The sequence below is a fragment of the Schistocerca americana genome, chromosome 2, assembly GCF_021461395.2.
Source record: "Schistocerca americana isolate TAMUIC-IGC-003095 chromosome 2, iqSchAmer2.1, whole genome shotgun sequence".
Classification (NCBI taxonomy): domain Eukaryota; kingdom Metazoa; phylum Arthropoda; class Insecta; order Orthoptera; family Acrididae; genus Schistocerca; species Schistocerca americana.
The window spans coordinates 655978172-656000197 of NC_060120.1; the positions used below are offsets into that span (position 1 = coordinate 655978172).

At 42.2% G+C, this 22026-nt stretch overlaps 1 protein-coding gene across 1 annotated transcript in view; it reads left to right on the top strand.

Annotated features, from left to right (window-relative positions):
• Positions 1 to 22026, top strand: part of LOC124594290 (glutamate receptor ionotropic, kainate 2-like) — a 285982-nt gene that overhangs the window by 133398 nt on the left and 130558 nt on the right. Inside the window, exon 7 of the mRNA XM_047132653.1 lies at positions 12510 to 12638. Within this exon, the coding sequence (XP_046988609.1) occupies positions 12510 to 12638 (129 nt within the window). The remainder of the gene's footprint in view (positions 1 to 12509; positions 12639 to 22026) is intronic.

The following is a 22026-nucleotide window of genomic DNA, read 5'->3' on the forward strand; positions in this document are numbered from 1 at the left end:
TTCTGTTTAATACCCCCTCATTAGTTATGTGATCTACAGATCTAATGTTCAGCATTCTTCTGTAGCACCACATTTCGAAAGCTTCTATTCTCTTCTTGTGTAAACTATTTATCGTCCACGTTTCACTTCCATACATGGCTACACTCCATACAAATACTTTCAGAAATGACTTCCTGACACTTAAATCAATACTCGATGTTAACAAATTTCTCTTCTTCGGAAACGCTTTCCTTGCCATTGCCAGGCTACATCTCATATCCTCTCTACTTCGACCATCATCAGTTATTTTGCTCCCCAAATAGCAAAACTCCTTTACTACTTTAAGTGTGTCATTTCCTAAGCTAATTCCCTCAGCATCACACGACTTAATTCGATTACATTCCATTATCCTCGTTTTGCTTTTGTTGATGTTCATCTTATATCCTCCTTTCAAGACACTGTCCATTCCGTTCAACTGCTCTTCCAAGTCTTTTGCTGTCTTTGACAGAATTACAATGTCATCGGCGAACCTCAAAGCTTTTATTTCTTCTCCATGGATTTTAATACCTAGTCCGAACTTTTCTTTTGTTTCCTTTACTGCTTGTTCAACATACAGATTGAATAGCATCGGAGAGAGGCTACCACCCTGTCTCACTCCCTTCCCAACCACTGCTTCCCTTTCATGCCCCTCGACTCTTATAACTGCCATCTGGTTTCTGTACAAATTGTAAATAGCCTTTCGCTTCCTGTATTTTACCCCTGCCACCTTCAGAATTTGAAAGAGAGTATTCCATTCAACATTGTCAAAAGCTTTCTCTAAGTCTACAAATGCTAGAAACGTAGGTTTGCGTTTCCTTAATGTTTCTTCTAAGGTAAGTCGTAGGGTCAGTATTGCCTCACGTGTTCCAACATTTCTACGGAATCCAAACTGATCTTCCCCGAGATCGGCTTCTATCAGTTTTTCCATTTGTCTGTATGGAATTCGCGTTAGTATTTTGCAGCTGTGACTTATTAAACTGATAGTTCGGTAATTTTCACATCTGTCAACGCCTGCTTTCTTTGGGATTGAAATTATTATATTCTTCTTGAAGTCTGAGGGTATCTCGCCTGTCTCATACATCTTGCTCACCAGATGGTAGAGTTTTGCCAGGACTGGTTCTCCCAAGGCTGTCAGTAGTTATAATGGAATGTTGTCTACTCCCAGGGCCTTATTTCGACTTAGTTCTTTCATTGCTCTGTCAAACTCTTCACGCAGTATCATATCTCCCATTTCATCTTCATCTACATCCTCTTCCATTTCCATAATATTGTCCTCAAGAACATCGCCCCTGCATAGACCCTCTATATACTCCTTCCACCTTTCTGCTTTCCCTTCTTTACTTATAACTGGGTTTCCATCTGAGCTATTGATATTCATGCAAGTGGTTCTTTTTACTCCAAAGGTCCTGTAGGCAGTATCTGTCTTACCCTCATTAGATAAGCCTCTACATCTTACATTTGTCCTCTAGCCATCCCTGCTTAGCCAGTTTGCACTTCCTGTCGATCTCATTTTTGAGACGTTTGTATTACTTTTTCCCTGCTTCACTTGCTGCATTTTTGTATTTTCTCCTTTCATCAATTAAATTCTGTATCTCTTCTGTTACCAAAGGATTTCTACTAGCCCTCGACTTTTTACCTACTTGATCCTCTGCTGCTTTCACTATTTCATTCCTCAAAGCTACCCATTCTTCTTCTACTGTATTTCTTTCCCCCATTCCTGTCAATTGTTCCCTTACGCTCTCCCTGAAACTCTCTACAACCTCTGGTTCTTTCAGTTTATCCAGGTTCCATCTCCTTAAATTCCCACCTTTTTGCAGTTTCTTCAGTTTTAATCTACAGTTCAGAACCAATAAATGGTGGTCAGAGTCCACTTCTGCCCCTGGAAATGTCTTACCATTTACAATCTGGCTCCTAAATCTCTGTCTTACCATTATATAATCTATCTGAAACCTTTTAGTATCTCCAGGGTTCTTCCATGTATACAACCTTCTTTCATGATTCTTGAACCAAGTGTTAGCAATGATGAAGTTATGCTCTGTGCAAAATTCTACCAGGCGGCTTCCTCTTTCATTTCTTAGCCCCAATCCATACTCACCTACTACGTCTCGTTCTCTTCCTTTTCCTACTGTCGAATTCCAGTCACCCATGACTATTAAATTTTCATCTCCCTTTACTACCTGAATATTTTTTTATCTCATCATACATTTCATCAACTTCTTCATCATTTGCATAGTTAGTTGGCATATAAACTTGTACTACTGTAGTAGGCGTGGGCTTCGTGTCTATCTTGGCCACAATAATGCTTTCACTATGCTGTTTGTAGTAGCTTACCCGCAACTCCTATTTTTTTATTCATTATTAGACCTACTCCTGCATTACCCCTATTTCATTTTGTATTTATAACCCTGTATTCACCTGCCACCTCCTGCCACCGAACTTCACTAATTCCCACTATATCTAACTTTAACCTATCCATTTCCCTTTTTAAACTTTCTAACCTACCTGCCCGATTAAGAGATCTGACATTCCACGCTCCGATCCGTAGAATGCCAGTTTTCTTTCTCCTGATAACGATGTCCTTTTGAGTAGTCAACGCCCAGAGATCCGAATGGGGGACTAATTTACCTCCGGAATATTTTACCCATCATCATTTAATCGTACAGTAAAGCTGCATGCCCTCGGGAAAAATTACGGCTGTAGTTTCCCCTTGCTTTCTGCCGTTCGCAGTACCAAAACACCAAGGCCGTTTTGGTTAATGTTACAAGGCCAGATCAGCCAGTCATCTAGACTGTTGCACCTGCAGCTACTGAAACGGCTGCTGCCCCTCTTCAGGAACCACACGTTTGTCTGGGCTCTCAATAGATACCCCTCCGTTGTGGTTGCACCTACGGTACGGGTATCTGTATCGTTGAGGCACGCAAGCCTCCCCACCAACGGCCAGGTCCGTGGTTCATGGGGGGTACAGTGAGTATTTAATTTAATTAAAATTGCTTTAAAGACGAATCCGATGCAATTCACTACTCAGAAACCTTGCGGTTAATACTACACACACCAAAAAAAGTTTTTCCATCACCCCGCTTACCAGAACTCCTGAAGACAGACGTTGGCCGTGGATATTGTATCACAAGCGGTTCAAATGGCTCTGAGCACTATGGGACTTAACTTCCGAGCTTATCAGTCCCCTAAAACGTAGAACTACTTAAACCTAACTAACCTAAGGACATCACACGCATCCATGCTCGAGGCAGGATCGAACCTGCGACCGCAGCGGTCGCGCGGTTCCAGACTGTAGCGCCTAGAACCGCTCGGCCACCTCGGCCGGCTATTGTATCACAGACACAGTCCCTTTGACTGTTCAGAGATTTCACTAAACCCGCTCAAAGATGTAAACAACCATGCATGAGCAGCGCCTATTAGACAGAGGATGTCCGACAGCCGATGAGTTCCAGTCATTCCACCAGGAAGGAGGAGGACGGCTTGAGTTGTCTGCAGTTTAACTATGCCTAGACGGTCAATACCGAGGTTCGATTGTGTCCGCGTTGTTAATTTGTGCCAGGAAGGGCTCTCAACAAGGGAAGTGTCCAGGCGTCTCGGAGTGAACCGAAGCGATGTTGTTCTGACATAGAGGAGATACAGAGAGACAGGAACTGGCGTGACATGCCTCGCTCAGGCCATCCAAGGGCTACGACTGTAGTGGATGACTGCTATCTACGGATTAACCCTGACAGCAACACCACCATGTTCAATAATGCTTTTCGTGCAGCCACAAGACGTCGTGTTACGACTCAAACTGTGCGCAATAGGCTGCATGAAGCGCAACTTCACTCCCGATGTCTATGGCATGGTTGCAGTTTGCAACCACAACACCGTGCAGCGCGGTACAGATGGACCTAACAACATGCCGAATGGACCACTCAGGATTGGTTCAAAATGGTTCAAATGGCTCTGAGCACTATGGGACATAACATCTGAGGTCATCAGTCCCCTAGAACTTAGAACTACTTAAACCTAACTAACCTGAGGACATCACACACATCCATGCCAGAGTTTGGATTCGAACCTGCGACCATAGTGGTCGCGCGGTTCCAGACTGAAGCGCCTAAAACCGCTCGGCCACTCTGGCCGGCGCTCAGGATTGAGGATTGGTATCAGGTTCTCTTCACCGATTAGTGTCGCACATGCTTTCAACCAGACAATCGTCGGAGACGTGTTTGGAGACAACCCGGTCAGGCTGAACGCCTTAGAAACACTGTCCAGGGAGTGTAGCAAGGTTGAGGTTCCCTGCTGTTTTGGGGTGGCATTATATGGGGCCGACTTACGCAACTGGTGATCACGGAAGGCACCGTAATGGCTGTACGATAAGTGAATGCCATTCTCCGACCGATAGTGCAACCATACCAGCAGCATATTGGCGAGGCATTCGTCCTCATGGACGACAATTCGCGCCCCCATCGTGCACATCTTGTGAATGACTTCTTTCAGGATAACGACGTCGCTCGACTAGAGTGCCCACCATGTTCTTCAGACATGAACCCCATCGAAAATGCCTGGTATAGATTGAAAAGGGCTGTTTATGGACGACGTGACCCACCAACCGCGCCTGAGGGATCTACGCCGAAATGCCGTTGGGGAGTGGGACAATCTAGACCAACAGTGCGTTGATGAACTTGTGGATAGTATGGCACGACGAATACAGGCATGCATCAATGCAAGAGGACGTGCTACTGGGTGTTAGAAGTACCGGCGTGCACACCTCTGAAAGTCTCGTTGTATGATGGTACAACGTGCAATGTGTGGTTCTCATGAGCAATAAAAGGGGTGGAAATGGTGTTTATGTTGATCTCTATTCCAATTTTTTGTACATGTCCCTGAACTCTCGGAACTATGTGATGCAAAACTTTTTATGATGTGTGTATTAACAACCTTAATTTATAATTACACAGAGAAAACCAGTGACTGACTGATTTTTGCACTCATATTAAATCCTTCCTGAAAGAAAGTTTTGTTTCAGTCTCATTTGGGCAAAAAATGTTTCACGTATTTCAATACATGCCGAACGTTCAGTAAACAATCAGAGAATCCATTTCTGGCAGATTTCGCAATTGAAACTTTGAGTACTCGCGAAAATAAATCATTTTTCAGATTTTGATGCAACTGCAAACGATATGAAGATTTTTCAGAATCCTTTCAACACCAATATGTTCAGTGTTTCCTGAGAATTTCAAATGCAAATGGCTGATTTACAAAGAAGTGATTTTTATAAAGATAAGTATTTAAATTCCTCTCACACATTTCAATCAGTTGCTTAAGTTTACTCTTGGTTTCTTTTCCACTTTCGGCACTACTTATCTGTGTGAGAAAAACATTCTCCAAAATGAAGTACACAAAAATATTCACAGATCCAAACTAAATGGCTAGCATTTAAAGTCGCTGCTTTTATTTCGATCAGTAAACTTGATCCACAACTTTATATAGTTGTTGAGTGGGAAGTTATAGCTAAATAAATCTCACTAATCATTATTACAGTGCTTAATTTCATTATGTGAGTTGGCTATGTGTTTCACTTAGGTATGGTAAATTTTCAGGTAATCTCAAATAATAAATTACAGTTGAAATGTCCAGTTACATTATATGTATGTCTGTTAATGTGTATCTTAATTGATCTTATAATAAAAGCAACTGGTTATTGTACGTATTTTGTGTGATTTGTTTGTGTTGTAAATTTTACACAGTCCAGTGTCACATCGGTTAATAAGCGTGATTCATCCCTGAATCTTCCTCGTAATTAACTCTAGTTAATTGAAACATTTTTTCTGTAGGAATCCATTGAGAGTAAGTCAAATCGTTCCATTCCGAAACAATAGTAAAGCAGGTTTACGATGTAGTAATGTAATCTTTTAGTACAGTAAATCCTGTTCTAGAACAAAGTTGTCTGAAGATGTTTGTTTATGCCCATGTTTCAAAATTTACTGGAAGATAAATAGCATTATGGTTAATTAAAATCTTGGCGTGCATAGCTATTGCTTTATGGGTATCCGTAATGAATACGTGTCTGTTACCGATGACGAAACAGAATTTGAATTCATAAATAGATGCTGCAATGGAAAGGGTTACCAGACGCTGGCGAAGAAAATATCTTGCAACATCGTTGCAGAGAATATGCGGCTCCGTCGCGGGCGGTATGGGTGGCGATAATTGCGGCCCGATGCGCTTTGCGATCAGTTCTGCTGACTGAGTGTATCATTCACGGAGTTTATACTTTACAGAGCGGTAGTTTATAGGAGAACGCCTGACGTAGTGTTCATTTATAGTGGCCAAAGAAACAGATCCAGATCAGAAAGTAGGTTTGAGATGGTTATTAAAGACTGAAAAAAAAAACACTTAACAAACTATGCAAAACATGATTCGTTAAGCGAGTCAGTGTTTTCATTTTCTTCTACTCGTTTTTCGAATAACCATTATGGGAAGCGCTCGACAGGCACAGCTTGACTGTATTTAAAAAAAAATACGGAAGATCGCATACCTTGCATGTCTGACGTGTCACCGTGGGCCGGACTGATGATGTTCGCGGGACGGTTTTGCCTGTGAGCCGTAGTTTTATGACCCTGGTCTCAGGAGAGAGAGGGAGAGTGTCGGGTTATGTGAACCAAATGATCTTCTGGCCAATGATCTTCTTCAGTGCGGATGCACTCACATTGCTCAAACTCTTATGGGAATCGGTAGATTGACTGCTGCGTGTAATGAGTATAGTGGGCAGGGGCACTATAAATGTAGTGCGTGGACAGTAAGTTGGATCTGTGGGTCTCGTGGGGAGCGTGCCAGAGATAAGTCTCTGCAATCACAGTATCCTCTGTGTCCTCGATGGCTCAGTCGGACAGAGCGTCTGCCATGTAAGGAGGAGATCCCGGTTTCGAGTCCCGGTCGATGCACAAATTTGCAACTGTCCCCGTTGATGTTTATCAACGCCTGTAAGCAGCTAATGGTATGGATTTCATTGCAAATATTGTTCCTAGTTTTTATCTTTACAGCGGTGTTTCCCAGATGCTTCTTATAGGCTCTATCTGGTCTAGTGTAACCTCTAGATATTTTGGGTGCTGGTTGTGGCGAAGTAGTCTGTAACCAAAGCACACCTGGAGCCACCTGTCTGGCGCCCTGTTGCGCAAGTGAAAGCAAGGCACCTCTGTCTCGGTCGGGTTTGGCGTCAGTCTGCGTCTAAGAACGTATATTCCCAATATCATCAAATCGGATGTTAAAGATGGCTTCCGATCCTTAAAAATTTCATGTCCCACTGCCAACATCCGGTCATCAGCACATCCAAACTTATGAGAGCTAGTTTTAGGCGTGTCAGAGATGTACAGATTAAAAAGTTGCGGGGCAAGGACAGATCCCTGGGGTAGTCCATCATTTAGGGTCTTCGAAGGGCTTATCCTGTTGCACAGTACGACCAAGAATGACGTTCCAGTAAGCATGCTGTTAATAAGTTGGACTGTTTTCCTGCATGGGATTCTTTGAACAAGTTTGTAGAGAAGATTGTGCCTCTATACTATGTCATAAGTTGCTGAGAGATCGATAAATGCAGTTGATGTTCTTAAATTAGTTTCAAAGTCTGCTTCTAAGTAGGTGGCGAGTGACATTATCTGGTCCATAGCCCAGTTGTCTTGTAAATGGCTCTTTCAATACTTCTGTACACTTAGCCAGGAAGGGCTATTGTGCGGTAGCTTTCCGGCTCGTTGCTTGGTTTTCTTGGCTTAAGGGTAGCGATGACGTTAGACCTTTCATTCCGTTCTGTATTCTCCTCCTCATCATGATATCAGTAATGAACTCTGTTACCCATTATTAGGTACATTTACCACCGTTCAGGAAGAATTCAGGATGAATTCCATCAGGCCCTGGTGCCTTTTCCGCTTTAACTTCTTTGAGTGACATTGTTATTTACTCGACAATTAATGATTGGGAAAATACGGTGTGGTCGGGCTTAGATGTTTCAGATTCATAAATTATTGTTTGATGTGGGTGGTGCGAGCTTTGTCCTGTGCTATTCTTGAAATATTCACAACGTGCTTCGCAGTCCTGTCCGGGTGAGAGACCACTTCCCCTCTTGTATGCTTGTATGCTAATTCTTTAAAAGTGCCTGGCCTTTTCTGCTAGAACATTTGAAGTCCACGTTCACGACTGTTTCTGTCCATTTCTCACGTCTAGCCATGTCAAGTGTGAGTAGGAGGTGATCCGCTATCTCTCCTTAGAGGAACTCCTTGTATAGTTTTACACATTGAGCATTCCATCCTGATAGATATTCCTTGTGGAATCCTCTAGGGCTGGTCGTCTTTGCTACTTCAGTCACTACTCTTGTGAACCTTTGGCAACTTTCGATAGTGGGTGAAATCCAGCCTCGACACTTTTCAAGGTGGTTGGGCAACTTGTTCCAGCCCGCCTTCTTAAAATTACATCATGGACGAGGACAGGATCTGATCAGAGGAACGCGCTTTCGATTATGGGTGGTCGATGTTGACTGTGTGGAAGGTCTTTAAGTACTCTGCAGGTCCCTTGCAGCAAGTGTGAACTGACCGTCTTTTTTTACGAAGCACGAATCAGGGTTGTATTCTAGGTTCTAAGCTGCTGATTTAAAAGATCCCTTGTCTTTTGCACAAAATAGCAGAAACAGATTGTTATCATCGACCCAGCTTGCTAGTGGTTCACTGCTGCTATCGTGCGTCTGATGACTCCTGAAGTCCCCCACATAGCCTGCTGGGTGGGACAGTAAAGGCAGGACTTCAGGTGTCCGTTCGGTGGCGAGGAGTTTACATATATAGTATTGGTAATTATTTCTATCATTTTGACTTCGTAAGTGTTGTTGGTGAACGATGTCTTAACCCTGTAAGTACGTTACACGGAGGAGCGACCATTTGTGGCGATTCCATAGGTACGGTGACAAGTGGTTTGTAACAAGTCATGTTCAAAAAAATGTTCAAATGTGTGTGAAACATTATGGGACTTATCTGCTAAGGTCATCAGTCCTTAAGCTTACACACTACTTAACCTAAATTATCCTAAGCACAAACACACACGCCAATGCCCGATGGAGGACTCAAACCTCCGCCGGGATCAGCCGCACAGTAAAAGGTCATATTCTGGTATTTCCACTCTATTGGTTAAGTGGTCTTTACTGTCAATAAGGGTTTCCTGGATACAGAGATGTCGATACCGTTATCTACCAGACTTGTATGGAGGCCCTAGCATTTGGTCCGGCTTATCCCTTCCGTACAGATTGTCTGGCAAACAGTGTTGTCCGGATCTTAGCGTTACCCAGAGTGCACCACGTTGAGGCGTGCTGACGTTGCACCACAATATCGAACACAATGTTTCAGCAAGGACTTTTCTTCATTTGTAGCTAAAGACAGACCTGATAAATTTGGCTCATTCTGCGCCCCATTCGCGCGTGTAGTACAGATATTTTTATCCAGTAATTCTCAGCTGAGAAACATTATATATCGCATCAGGGCAGAGGATATTGTTTTGAAGGTTTCGCCAAAGGTGAGTGTTTTCAATGCGGACGAAAAGGCTTAACAATAAAGGCCGCACTGTTGGTTAAGACCTTCTTATCACCACAATTCTTAGGCTGTGTAACATGGCTGCAAGTAGCACACCATTCTTTGTAGACAGCCCGCGTGGTGCACCAAAAAATCGGGCTACTACATTCACAGTGTGGTGACGGACTCGTTCGAAATACGACAGTCATTTTGCCACGTCGTCAAGTCGACCCGTCTGCTGGTTCCACATTTACACCGCTCCGCTCTCATGACTCTCGTCAGCGGTGGAAAGTCACGTGATTACCTGGTACTACTATTACATCATCTATAGCGCTTCAAGGCGACGAGTGTCGTCCTGATTTTCTCCGGTTAGTTTGTTTCCCATAAACTCGACCACTATCCATACAGGGACTGTTTTATGACTCATACTTTATACGAGGATCTGTGGAAATGCTAGGGCGCGTCGTGAGACAGTTATCTACAACTACATAATTACTCTGCAAATCACAATTAAGTGTCTGGCAGAGGATTCATCGAACCACCTTCAAGTTGTTTCTCTACCGTTCCACTCTCGAGCAGCGCGCGGGAAAAACGAACTCTTAAATGTTCGCGTGTGAGCTTTGATTTCTCTTACTTTACTACGACGATCCCAATGCAGATTGTCGCTAACGAAATGTTTCACACTCTGAGGATGAAGCTGGTGATTGAAATATCATGAGGTCCTGCCGCAGCCAGAAACACCTTTAGTGTAATGTCTGTCATTCTGATTCGCGTATTATATCCGTGGCACTATCTCCCTTATTTCGCGATAATACAGTACGTGCTGCCTTTCTTTGAACTTTATCGGTATCAGTCATACCTGATGCAGATCCTACAATACACAGCAGTACTCCAAAAGACGGCGGACAAGTGTAGTGTAATGGTTGGAATGGCTCTGAGCACTTTGGGATTTAACAAAAAATGGTTCAAATGGCTCTGAGCACTATGGGACTTAACTTCTGAGGTCATCAGCCCCCTAGAACTAAACCTAATTAACCTGCCTGAGGCAGGATTCGAACCTGCGACCGTAGCAGTCGCGCGGTTCCAGACTGTTGCGCCTAGAACCGCTAGGCCACAACGGCCGGCAGTAGTGTAAGAAGTTTCTTTAGTAGACCTTTTACATTTTCTAAGAGTTTCAACAATAAATCGCAGTCTTTGGTTTGCTTTCCCCACAACATTATCTATGTGATCGGTCCAATTTAAGTTATTCGCAATTGTAGTCTCCAAGTATTTTGCTGAGTTTATAGCCTTCAGATTTGTGTGATTTATCATGTAACTGAAATTTAGCCGATCGTTTTAGTACTCATGTGGATGAATTCACACTTCATTTTTTAGAGTACAGTGCCCTTTGTATACCATACAGATATCTTGTCTACATTATTTTGCAATTCGTTTTGATCGTCTGACGCGTTTACAGCACGCTAAACGAGAGCATCATCTGCAAACAATCTAAGGGGGCTGCAAAGATTTTCTCCTAAATCGTATATCCACTACTGGCCATTAAAATTGCGATACCACGAAGATGACGTGCTACAGACGCGAAATTTAACCGACAGAAAGAAGATGCTGTGGTATGCAAATGATTGGCTTTTCAGAACATTTACACAAGGTTGGCGCCGGTGGCGAGACCTACAACGTACTGACATGAGGAAAGTTTCCAACCGATTTCTCATACACAAACAGCAGTTGACCGGCATTGCCTGGTGAAACGTTGTTGCGATGCCTCGTGTAAGGAGGAGAAATGCGTACCATCACGTTTCCGACTTTCATAAAGGTCGGATTGTAGCCTATCGCGATTGCTGTTTATCGCATCGCGACATTGCCGCTCGCCTTGGTCGAGATCCAATGACTGTTGGTAGAATATGGAAGTGGTGGGTTCAGGAGGGTAATACGGAACGCCGTGCTGGATCCCAACGGCCTCGTATCACTAGCAGTCGAGATGGCAGGCATCTTATCTACATGGCTGTAACTGATCGTGCAGCCACGTCTCGATCCCGAACAGATGGGGACGTTTGCAAGACAACAACCATCTGCACGAACAGTTCGACGACGTTTGCAGCAGCATGGACTATCAGCTCGGAGACCCTTGACGCTGCATCACAGACAGGAGCGCCTGCGATGGTGTACTCAACGACGAACCTGGGTGCACGAATGGCAGGAAGTCATTTTTTCGGATGAATCGAGGTTCTGTTTACAGCATCATGATGGTCGCATCCGTGTTTGGCGACAACGCGGTGAACGCACATTGGAAGCTTATATTCGTCATCGCCATACTGGCCCATCACCCGGCGTGATAGTATGGGGTGCCATTGGTTACACCTCTCGGTCACCTCTTGTTCGCATTGACGGCACTTTGAACAGTGGACGTTACATTTCAGATGTGTTACGACCCGTGGCTCTACCATTCATTCGATTCCTGCGAAACCCTACATTTCATCAGGATAATGCACGACCGCATGTTGTAGGTCCTGTACGGGCCTTTCCGGATACAGAAAATGTTCGACTGCTGCCCTGGCCAGCACATTCTCCAGATGTCACCAACTGAGAACGTCTGGTCAATGGTGGCCGAGCAACTGGCTCGTCAGAATACGCCAGTCACTACTCTTGATGGACTGTGGTATCGTGTTGAAGCTGCATGGACAGCTGTACTTGTACACACCATCCAAGCTCTGTTTGACTCAATACCCAGGCGTATCAAGGCCGTTACTGCGGCCAGAGGTGGTTCTTCTGGGTACCGATTTCTCAGGATCTATGCACCCAAATTGCGTGAAAATATAATCACATGTCCGTTCTAGTATAATATATCTGTCCAATGAATCTCAGTTTATCATCTGCATTTCTTCTTGGTGTAGCAATTTTAATGGCCAGTAGTGCAGATCATGAGCATGTCGAATTTCAGATGTGACGCCTCGTGTACCGTTGCAGGACGCCCTGACTCTGGACCTGTCGCGCCTACGCGGCAGCGGCGCCGGCGCCAACTTCACGCTCCTCAGGATGGTCCAGCGGGAGCGACTGCTACACAACTCTCCAGCAGAGCTGCGCTCCAGCCGCACGGTGAGCTGCTGCTAACACTCCCCTTCATATTGCACTCTTCCTGCGCTAACCTCTTCATGTCAGACTAGCACTTGCACCCTAAGTCCTCAGTTATTTGTTGAATTTATCTCAGTCTCTGTGTTCCTCTACAATTTTTAGCCTCTGCAGCTCTTTCTAGTACCATGGAGGTTATGTCCTATCATCCTATCCCTTCTTCTTGTCAATGTTTTCCCTATGTCTTTATTCGCCAATTCTGCAAAGGACCTCCTCAATCCTTATTTTATTTGTGCATCTAATTTTCAACATTCTTCTGTAGCACCACGTCTCAAATGCTTCGACTCTCTTGTGTTCCGGTTTTCCCATAGTCTATATTTCACTGTCATATAGTACTGTGCTCCGGACATACAGTCGTGCTCAAAAGTATCCGAACGAACAAAATTGCATTTCGCCTGATTCGCTTGCAAACCGGATATCGCAGCAGTCTAGCAGGTCATCTAATCCTTCCTTGGTACAGTCGTTTGACTATTGAAAATGGTTCCAACAAGTCACCACTAGAAAACACTGCTCTGTATTCCAATAACTCAAGATGTAAACTAATACCACGATACTAGAAATATCAGGGAACACCTTAACACAATAATACTGTCCTTAAGGCTTGTAAGCTCACATTTATTACAATAAATGACATCCCTGAAATGTTACCACTCTCATTATTACGTCAGATAGGTAATGCACGTAGTAAGTTCGTCGTATTCATGATTTCCTCTTCAAAGTAACATACCGCACTTATTATTTCACACAAAATGATATTAAGAATTTAAGTTATTCTCGAACAGCTAGTTGAGAATATGTATGAACTTCAAATGACACGACGAACCGTCTCGTTCTGCATATGGATTCAAACCTAGGTCATGCAGAGTAAGCAAAGATTTCGTGACTGACGGAAACTAACAGTCATTCCTGACTAGGCATATCTCGATTTTAGACAGTATCAGTTCGCAAATATAAGCTTTAAATTACATAACGTAAACATTTTTAACGGACGTGAATGCCTACCCAGCATCTATTGTCCCTGTTAACGAACTACGAGAGATGTTAAATACTGCTTCTTCACAAGTAACTTACTTGAAAAGCCTTGAGGTAAAGCTTTGTGTTGGACAGGCATTCGAACCCAGAACATAATCGGATTGATATCGAAGCACAATCAATTGGGACATATCGGATTTTCTCGGCAGTGGCTAGATGTTTTAACTGAAATGATGAGACGAAATATTAATTTTTTCCTTTCCAGGACTCCAACCCATCACCTATCGCTGTTTTATTCAAGATAAAGCGAACGTTAAATATGTGTTTCTTACAGCAGCAGCGACATGTGAGCATGTTTGAACTAGAAATAATATGACGAAGAGTTCAGTGCTGACTAGGAATCGAACCCCACACATATCGGTTGTTGACTACACATAAAAAGATGTCAGCTACCGAATTTTTCTCCATCAGCAGCTAAGAATAACATGCTTGAACTTACAGTGATCTCGCAAAAAAGTTCTGTGTCTCACTGGGAGTCAAAATCGTCAAAAATGGTTCAAATGGCTCTGAGCACTATGGGACTTAAGATCTGAGGTCATCAGTCACCTAGAACATAGAACTACTTAAACCTAACTAGCCTAAGGACATCACACACATCCATGTCCGAGGCAGGATTTGAAGCTGCGACCGTATCGGTCGCGTGGTTCCAGACTGAAGCACCTAGAACCGCTCAGCCACAGCGACCGGCACAAAAACGTCAGATATCGTTAGTGTTGCAACGAATGAATATACATTAAAAATCAAAATTATTACCCACCAGCAGAAAGGTGTTCTCGTGCTAGAGTTTGATAATACATAATGAAAACCTTAGTGCCAGGCCAGGATTCGAACCCATTCACGCGCAATATGTGGCGATGTTGAGGAATCTGGAGTTTTGAACAAACAACAAATTGTAGTCGAGCTGTATTATCACGAAGGGATAAAATTCTGTGTTAATCTCAGAAGTTCAGAACCAATTTTATCGACATACAGAAGCTCAAATAAAAGATGTTGTAAGTGTCCTGTGACCCTACATAGCGTTTGTTTCGTCACTAGAAATAAATAACTGGTATAAGAGAGATTACTGGTGATAGAGTTTCTACATGTCGACACTCCTGACTTTATTGTGGTTCAACATATCATTTTTAATGTGAATTTCAGACCACAATGTCATTATACCTTCTTTACTTGGCGTATCCAGAAGAGAATAGAATCTTTCTCTCCCTATCAAAAGTCATTGTCAGAAGTTGGAATCAAACCTAGACCACACGTGTATGAATCTATCAGCAACCCAACAGACCACCAAATCGTCTTTGCAGTGGCTCATTTTTCTATTGTAACGCCGTTGCGCCACACTGGATGAGAATGATGACACACAGGCTCCCTGTAGTGGTTTGCAGCGTGTTCAGTACATTCATTTACTTGGTTGACTGAATCGCCATGAACTAGCTGCCTCGGCTACCCAGTGTAAACATGGGTCTCTATTTTGTGATCACCGAAATAAAATCACGTAATGCCACCTCCAAAGAACTGCCAACAGTGTAGGATGCAGAAATTTTAATAGGAAGTGTTCCCTCCTACTTGAGCTACTCTATTGGGCTATCTGTTCGTTGAAAACGTCGTGCAGTGCAAAAGAAAAGCTGTAACTGTTTGTTTCTCAGAAGTCTAGATCTGGCCATATGCATTATCTCACAGCACTCTGGAATGTGGAAGTTCTGGAGGAATTGTTGTTGACTTCTGGAGCGGCTGTAGCTACGTGTCATCTAGTAGCATAACAGTAAGCGATGCACACCATAGACAAAACGTCGCGGGATCGAGTACATTTACTGATACATTTTTTAAAACGCTATTCTGCTGTCTGCTAAAGTTATCAATCTAATGGAACTTTGAACATAATTCCATCCACCTCTCAACCCAAAATAGTCGCATGTGGAAAAAGGGCTAACTTCTGTGGCAGTTTGTTCTTTTCAGGTTTAATAGACGGCCAGGCAGCAGATGCATCTCGAAACTTTTGTATTATGTATGGGGAGAGCGCATCATGCCAAAATACGTCAGAAAAGTATTTTCTACATTAGCTGTCGGTTGGTAGTGGCGTTTTACTCTTCTTCAAACCTTGTTTGACAGCTTTAACTCAGAACAAGTTTTCTACATGCTTGTAATCAATAAACTGCATATGCATTGTCAGACTGTTATAGATAACATCAGTAAATTCGCATATATCGTTGATGATTAATTTCTCTCTCGTGGTTTTTATTGTTTTAACAACACTAAAAGAAACCTTACGAAAATTGAGCACTATATTACAAGAAATGATATGAAACTACCCACGATAACCTTACGATGAAAGTCTGTTTTAATAAAACTGAGTATCTGTACACAAGCGTGCCTCTATTGGCACGAATTAGTAAAATACTACTCACTTAGATTTCGATTAGGTCTGTGTTTAATTGGTATACTCAAGAGGTATGCAAATGTAGCATTTCATAACTAAAGTTATGTATTCCCAGAAACCCAAAATTGGTTTGTCAGCAGCGGAACGAGGCGTTACCTGTTGTGTAGCATTGTTAGTTTTTCACCATTGCACTATGAGCCTAAAGTATTTTCTTCTGATTTCCTGGTCGATGTTTCATCTGACTGCTTGTAGCTCTTTCACAGAAGGGATAAAAACGCTACAGTCAGCTTGACTGGAACTTCGAACCACAACAGACGCTTTTTCACAGGTCACCACGTTACCACAGAGCTCGCACAGAGGTATGTGTCTGGGCTTCCTCTTACGAGGCGAATTGTTGCTAGAACTCGTAAAACGCTATTTAAAGGACGATATTAGTTACGATTTCCACGTGCAACGACTTTCCTTGGATGAAAACCATAAATTACAATCTTTTGTTACATCTCAGGCGATTATAACTCAGATTATTCAATGGAAATGGCAAATAAAGTCAAGTGAACTTTGAGGCTTAATTCCGTGCGCACCAGAAAGTAGCTCATCGATCACAGAATTGCCAAACATACCTTGCCTTGTTGCCAAATCTCAGTTACAGTACCAGCAGGAAGAAGACGAACTGATGTGATCCTACAGCGGGCTGGGAAGTGACCATAGCTGGCGTCTCAAAGACGCGGCTGCTACGACCTGGAATACGCATTTCTGTGACTAGGTTTAGGGACTGGAGCGTAGTTACTAATAATACTCAGAACTGACTGCCAACTAAGTATCATAAATCAGTAACTCTCATAGTTGTTTTTATATTCCTTTCGTAAGTGTACTCAAAACTAAGAAAGTCATTCACGGACGTTTTCGTGCCTCGCCGATAGTCGAGCACAACAAACAAATATAAAAAAAAAAGAATGTGTGTGTGTGTGTGTGTGTGTGTGTGTGTGTGTGTGTGTGTGTGTGTGTGTGTGAGAGAGAGAGAGAGAGAGAGAGAGAGAGAGAGAGAGAGAGAGAGAGAGAGAGAGAGAGAGAGATAAATAAAAAAGAATGAGAGAGAAGGTAAAAAAATTGTTGTAAAGAAATTGAATCATGGTATGTAAAGAAATCTTTCTTTAAAATGATACGTTCCACATCATTACGAAATGTCGTATTCATGATCTATGGAACAAGTATTAATCTAATCTAATCTAATCTAATCTAATCATATCATATCATATCGATGACTAGCCGTGAAGACTCATGAATTACCGAACTTTTCGGCAATATCAGTAACCAAATCTAAACTTGAAAATAAAAGACGGCAGTTTTTTTTTAATAAACCGGGACTCCTATCAAGACCTTATCGTCCCTGTTAACTAACCACAAAAGATGTCTAATATAACTCTATTCAGAAGTAACAAAGTGAGCATGCATTTAAAGACGAAGCGCATGATCTGAAGTTCTGTGACGTAGATACGAACCCAACACTTAATCGGATTGTTAACTATGTAAAATCAAATGTTACGTAACGGTTTTTCTTACCAGCCGCTAGGTGTTTGAATCTAAAATAAGGAAGTCAATTTTTGTGCCTGAGCGACAATCGAACCGCACACGCACTGTCCTCCTTTACCATCCACGGATATAGCTTAAGTATCAATTGCTTACTCACCAACAGTAAGATGTGTGCGTGTTTGGCCAGAAATAACGATACCTATTGCGATTGTTGGCAACACATGAACAGACATTAAAAATGCACGTTAATTTTCACTATCAGGCCGATGTGCACGTGATAGGGCTTGAAATGAAATTATGAATATTTTTTTAACTGGATCAAAAATACTTAACTTTGGAGGAGACCTAGAGCCGACTGCAGTCTTGGGAAAAGGAACGAAATTATTAAACTATATTGTTCCGAGAGATTCAGATCCTCGAAAGAGGAGATAAGACGTCGAATCACAGTCCAGCACCAAATTTTTCAACGTCTCTAGTTCAATCAAGCACAAGTAAAATAAGAGCCCTGTTCCTTTAAATGGCTATCGGTTCATTAAATAAAATAAAATTTTCTAATGTAAGTAAGTTTACTGGCTATAGTATTTCTGTTTACCATGACCTCCGCCTATGTCATTTTCCAACGTAAACCGGCTCTGCCTAGTTGGTAATGAAGGAACGTGATGTTTAAGGCGGATTCTGGATTATAACGTCTTTCTCTTGAGGTTACCAGAGGTAACGTAAATCTGTTTGTGCCTCTTAAAAGTAAACGCCTGAATCCACGCATTGCACCTGTGATAGTCCGTTCCACCAGACCATTGTGGCCACATTTCCCAGCCCCAGGATTGTGCTGTAACGGAAGAAGTGCTTAGCTTTCAAAATTAGACACGGTGGAAAAAATGCGAGTCTATTAAATGGTTAAGTAGAAACAAGCTTCTGACGCGGAGATTATGCTATTCTCATGCCATCTGGATGTAATGACTCTTCTAGGCATCATAGCCTCGATGTGAAGCAATTTTGAAATTTTCACTAATTCAGCAAATTTCTTAGTTCGACAAAATCCACTGTGAAGTTTGAAGTTACCGGATAATTCGATTATTACCGTCATTATTACTATCATTTTCTTCGTACCGCTGCTGGAATACATGTACTTGAAGATCATTTAATGCCTTTTGGTCAAGAACAAGAACAGGTTCTTTACCTGTCTACGGAATCCTTTTCATGTAAATATCAAACATCAGTAATTACTAGTAGATTACATTAAAACTAATTGATGAAGACGTTACTTGATAACAAAAACGCGCTGCCTTTCTTCATTTACTTGCGCCTAGAAATGGCTGTCGAATACTGCTAAACCAAAAGCCAAGGGACCTTACTGCCTTCCGAAACACGTCGCTGTCAGTTCTTCCATATGATTTGGTCGACGTGGCCTGTTTCAAGTTGTGTATGACAGAGAATGTTTCAGAAAATCAATTGTTTTCATTTGCAATAAACAGAAAGATTTTCATTCTAAGCTATCCAAGTTCAAAATTTTCGCAATATTAGTTTCGCTTCTATAATGTAGGAAAGTATTTCACAGTTGCAAAATCCGCATTCGACTCACTGACCTTACACTTTGTCGCTGACCATAAATTCCATCTCAGAGTGACACCAGTTTAAGTAATCTAATGTAGCGAAGAATGTTTGCCAGTGTTCTTTCTCACCGGAAAATACACAATTCACTCATTGAGCTCCATAACTACACTGTAACAGTAATTTCTGTGTGTATGCAATGCATACGGATTGTAGAGTTTTGTGGTTCTCTCTCTTCCACTTCTGTATACAATATGCCTGACCTAAACGGGCCCTTTATCAGTACAGGCCCTGGGCAGTGCAACATCATACTGACAACAGTAATGTGCTTATACTGACAACCTCACGTTCGTTTCACCTGATTTTGTAATCGTTTAAATAAAACAACATGACCTTGCAGTGGGAGACATTTCGTCCCCCTCTTCGTTCTGTGAAATTTGTCAGTTAGCTTTTTGCCTTCCAACCAGCGAAATGAGGCAGAGTACGGCCGGTAAACGATTCACAAACGACGGTTTAGTGCCGTTAAGACGATTTCTTTAGACATTGTCGTAGCTGAAGGAATTTAGTTTATTCTTAAATCGTCTTATGCAGCAACGTTCACAGATGTCTCAAATAGGAAAAGCTCTTTATCCAGGTACGAAGGCTGTAAAACAAACTTCCCACAGTTTGTATCAGGTTGATCTTTTCGTCTGATAGCACTGCGTAGGTATTTTGTCTATAGATCTTATCTCCACTCTTCTCTGCTGCTCATAATGTCAACGTTCGAACCACAACAACTTCAGAACTAATATAAAACGAAAGTCATGCGCAAAATGACCCACAAAAATTTTCCCCTTTTTGATAAGGATTACTCGGAGGCTTCCATCAACGTCTGTTCATTTTGGTGCTACTTCATTATGAACTTACTCAGCCCACTAATTAGCAACCTTTCACAGCACAGCTTTTCAAATGTTTCCAGCTTCTTTTGCACATTTGCTATGCTTCATACAACTACTGCTCCACATAACATCGAGTTTAAGATGCACATTTTGAGAAACTGTGCGTGACTACATAGATTCCAATATACATCTATTGTTGGTCCACGTCATATTTTGCTGTGCTTGCCTGACGACTCAGAAGAGGACCAAGCTGCACACACTGTCTGCCTGACAGAACTAAAAACGAAGTCGGAACAATATGATACGTAATAAATTGCATATCGAATCTTTCTACTGCACGGTGCCTTGAGGTAAGGGGCTCGTAATGCAGCTGGGCCGACGTCACAAAATATAGCTTTTTTGGCAGTGATGCAGGGTTGTTGTACCAGTGTTCTGTGACAGCTGACGTCACAAGGTTTTCTATGGTAGCAGTGTTCTACATAGCGTTCACAGACAAAACCAACCGTTTTATTTGCATAAATTGCGTCATATGCTCATGGTTTTTTAACAAGGATGACGTGAGCCCTTTCACTCTAACAAGGCTGTTTCCCATGGGTTCATCTTCACTCCATTTCCGTATCTGCACTTCGCAGCCCCTCGGCCTAAACAGTATCGTATCTACCCTCCTTAGTATATCAACGAGACTACATTTCTTGTCTCCTAACATTTTGTCATAATTAACAGATATACCTCCACTTCCACACAACCGTTGCCCCTTTCGCTCTCTCGAAAGGTAGGTCAGATTACAGGACGTAGCAACTTCCATTTCCACGGCTTTGACCTTCTAACAATACCACCACTTGCAAAGTAGGTTAGAAATCAGATTAATAATGTTGTTCACGCAGCTTTATCGGGCAACAACAAAGTTATTGACTGTGGATGGTATCGTCATAATGGAAATAATGAAGCCACTGTAAAAAAGTCATTAATTTTGGCACTTATCTTGAATGGATTCCCACGTAGATTTCGTCGAAGTAGTTATGGCTCGTCTTGTTGATTCTAGGGTGATTGCACTTTGACTGCTAGAAGGTCCAGATCTGTATTTTAGCAATATTTAAAGACCTAACAAATGCGTTTTTCAGGAAATTCTTAATGATCAAACAATCCCAGATTAGAACAATGGTATGGTAGAAATAATTTTTGACTTGGTATTCACGATCCAAATTTTTGTTAAACTTCTTGTAAATTCACATATGCTTCTTCTTAATTGTCACATCATCAAGAAAACAGTTTTGTATCAATCTTCATATATTTAATTTCCGCTTACACCAAACACTAGACTTGACTGTTCTTTTACAAAGCGAAATAACAATTTAACTTCTGCAAAGTGAAACAGACTGCTCTGTGCGCATTCGGTTACAAGTAAATCAAAGATTATGACAGTCTCTCAGAAATGAATACACACAAGAACCATATCACCGTAATATATCGATACATCGGAGTACCTATACACTAATAAAACCAAATGTGAATATTGTCACAAAAATATGTCTGTTACTTCGCAGAAAAGTAGTACGATATTACTGGTATCGAGAACTGGGGTTGGAGTGCCGTAATGGTGACGTAAATAAAGAACCATTACAACCTCACCAATCAAAATAATTATATGCAGCTCACTACCTAGGAGCAAATTTTTTTTACATCGTTACACGCCGTTAGTGTCACTCAGTTCACAAAATGCCTGGATATTTCCATTGAAAGGGAGCAGCCGATTTTCTTCCTCGTCCTTCTCCAGTCCGGGGTTTTGCTCCGTCTCTAATGAACTGGTCGTCGAAAGGAAGTTAAACACGAGGGTGGGTCAAATGAAAACTTTAAATTTGTGATGTTGTTGTTGTTGTTGTGGTCTTCAGTCCTGAGACCGGTTTGATGCAGCTCTCCATGCTACTCTATCCTGTGCAAGCTTCTTCATCTCCCAGTACCTACTGAAACCTACATCCTTCTGAATCTGCTTAGTGTA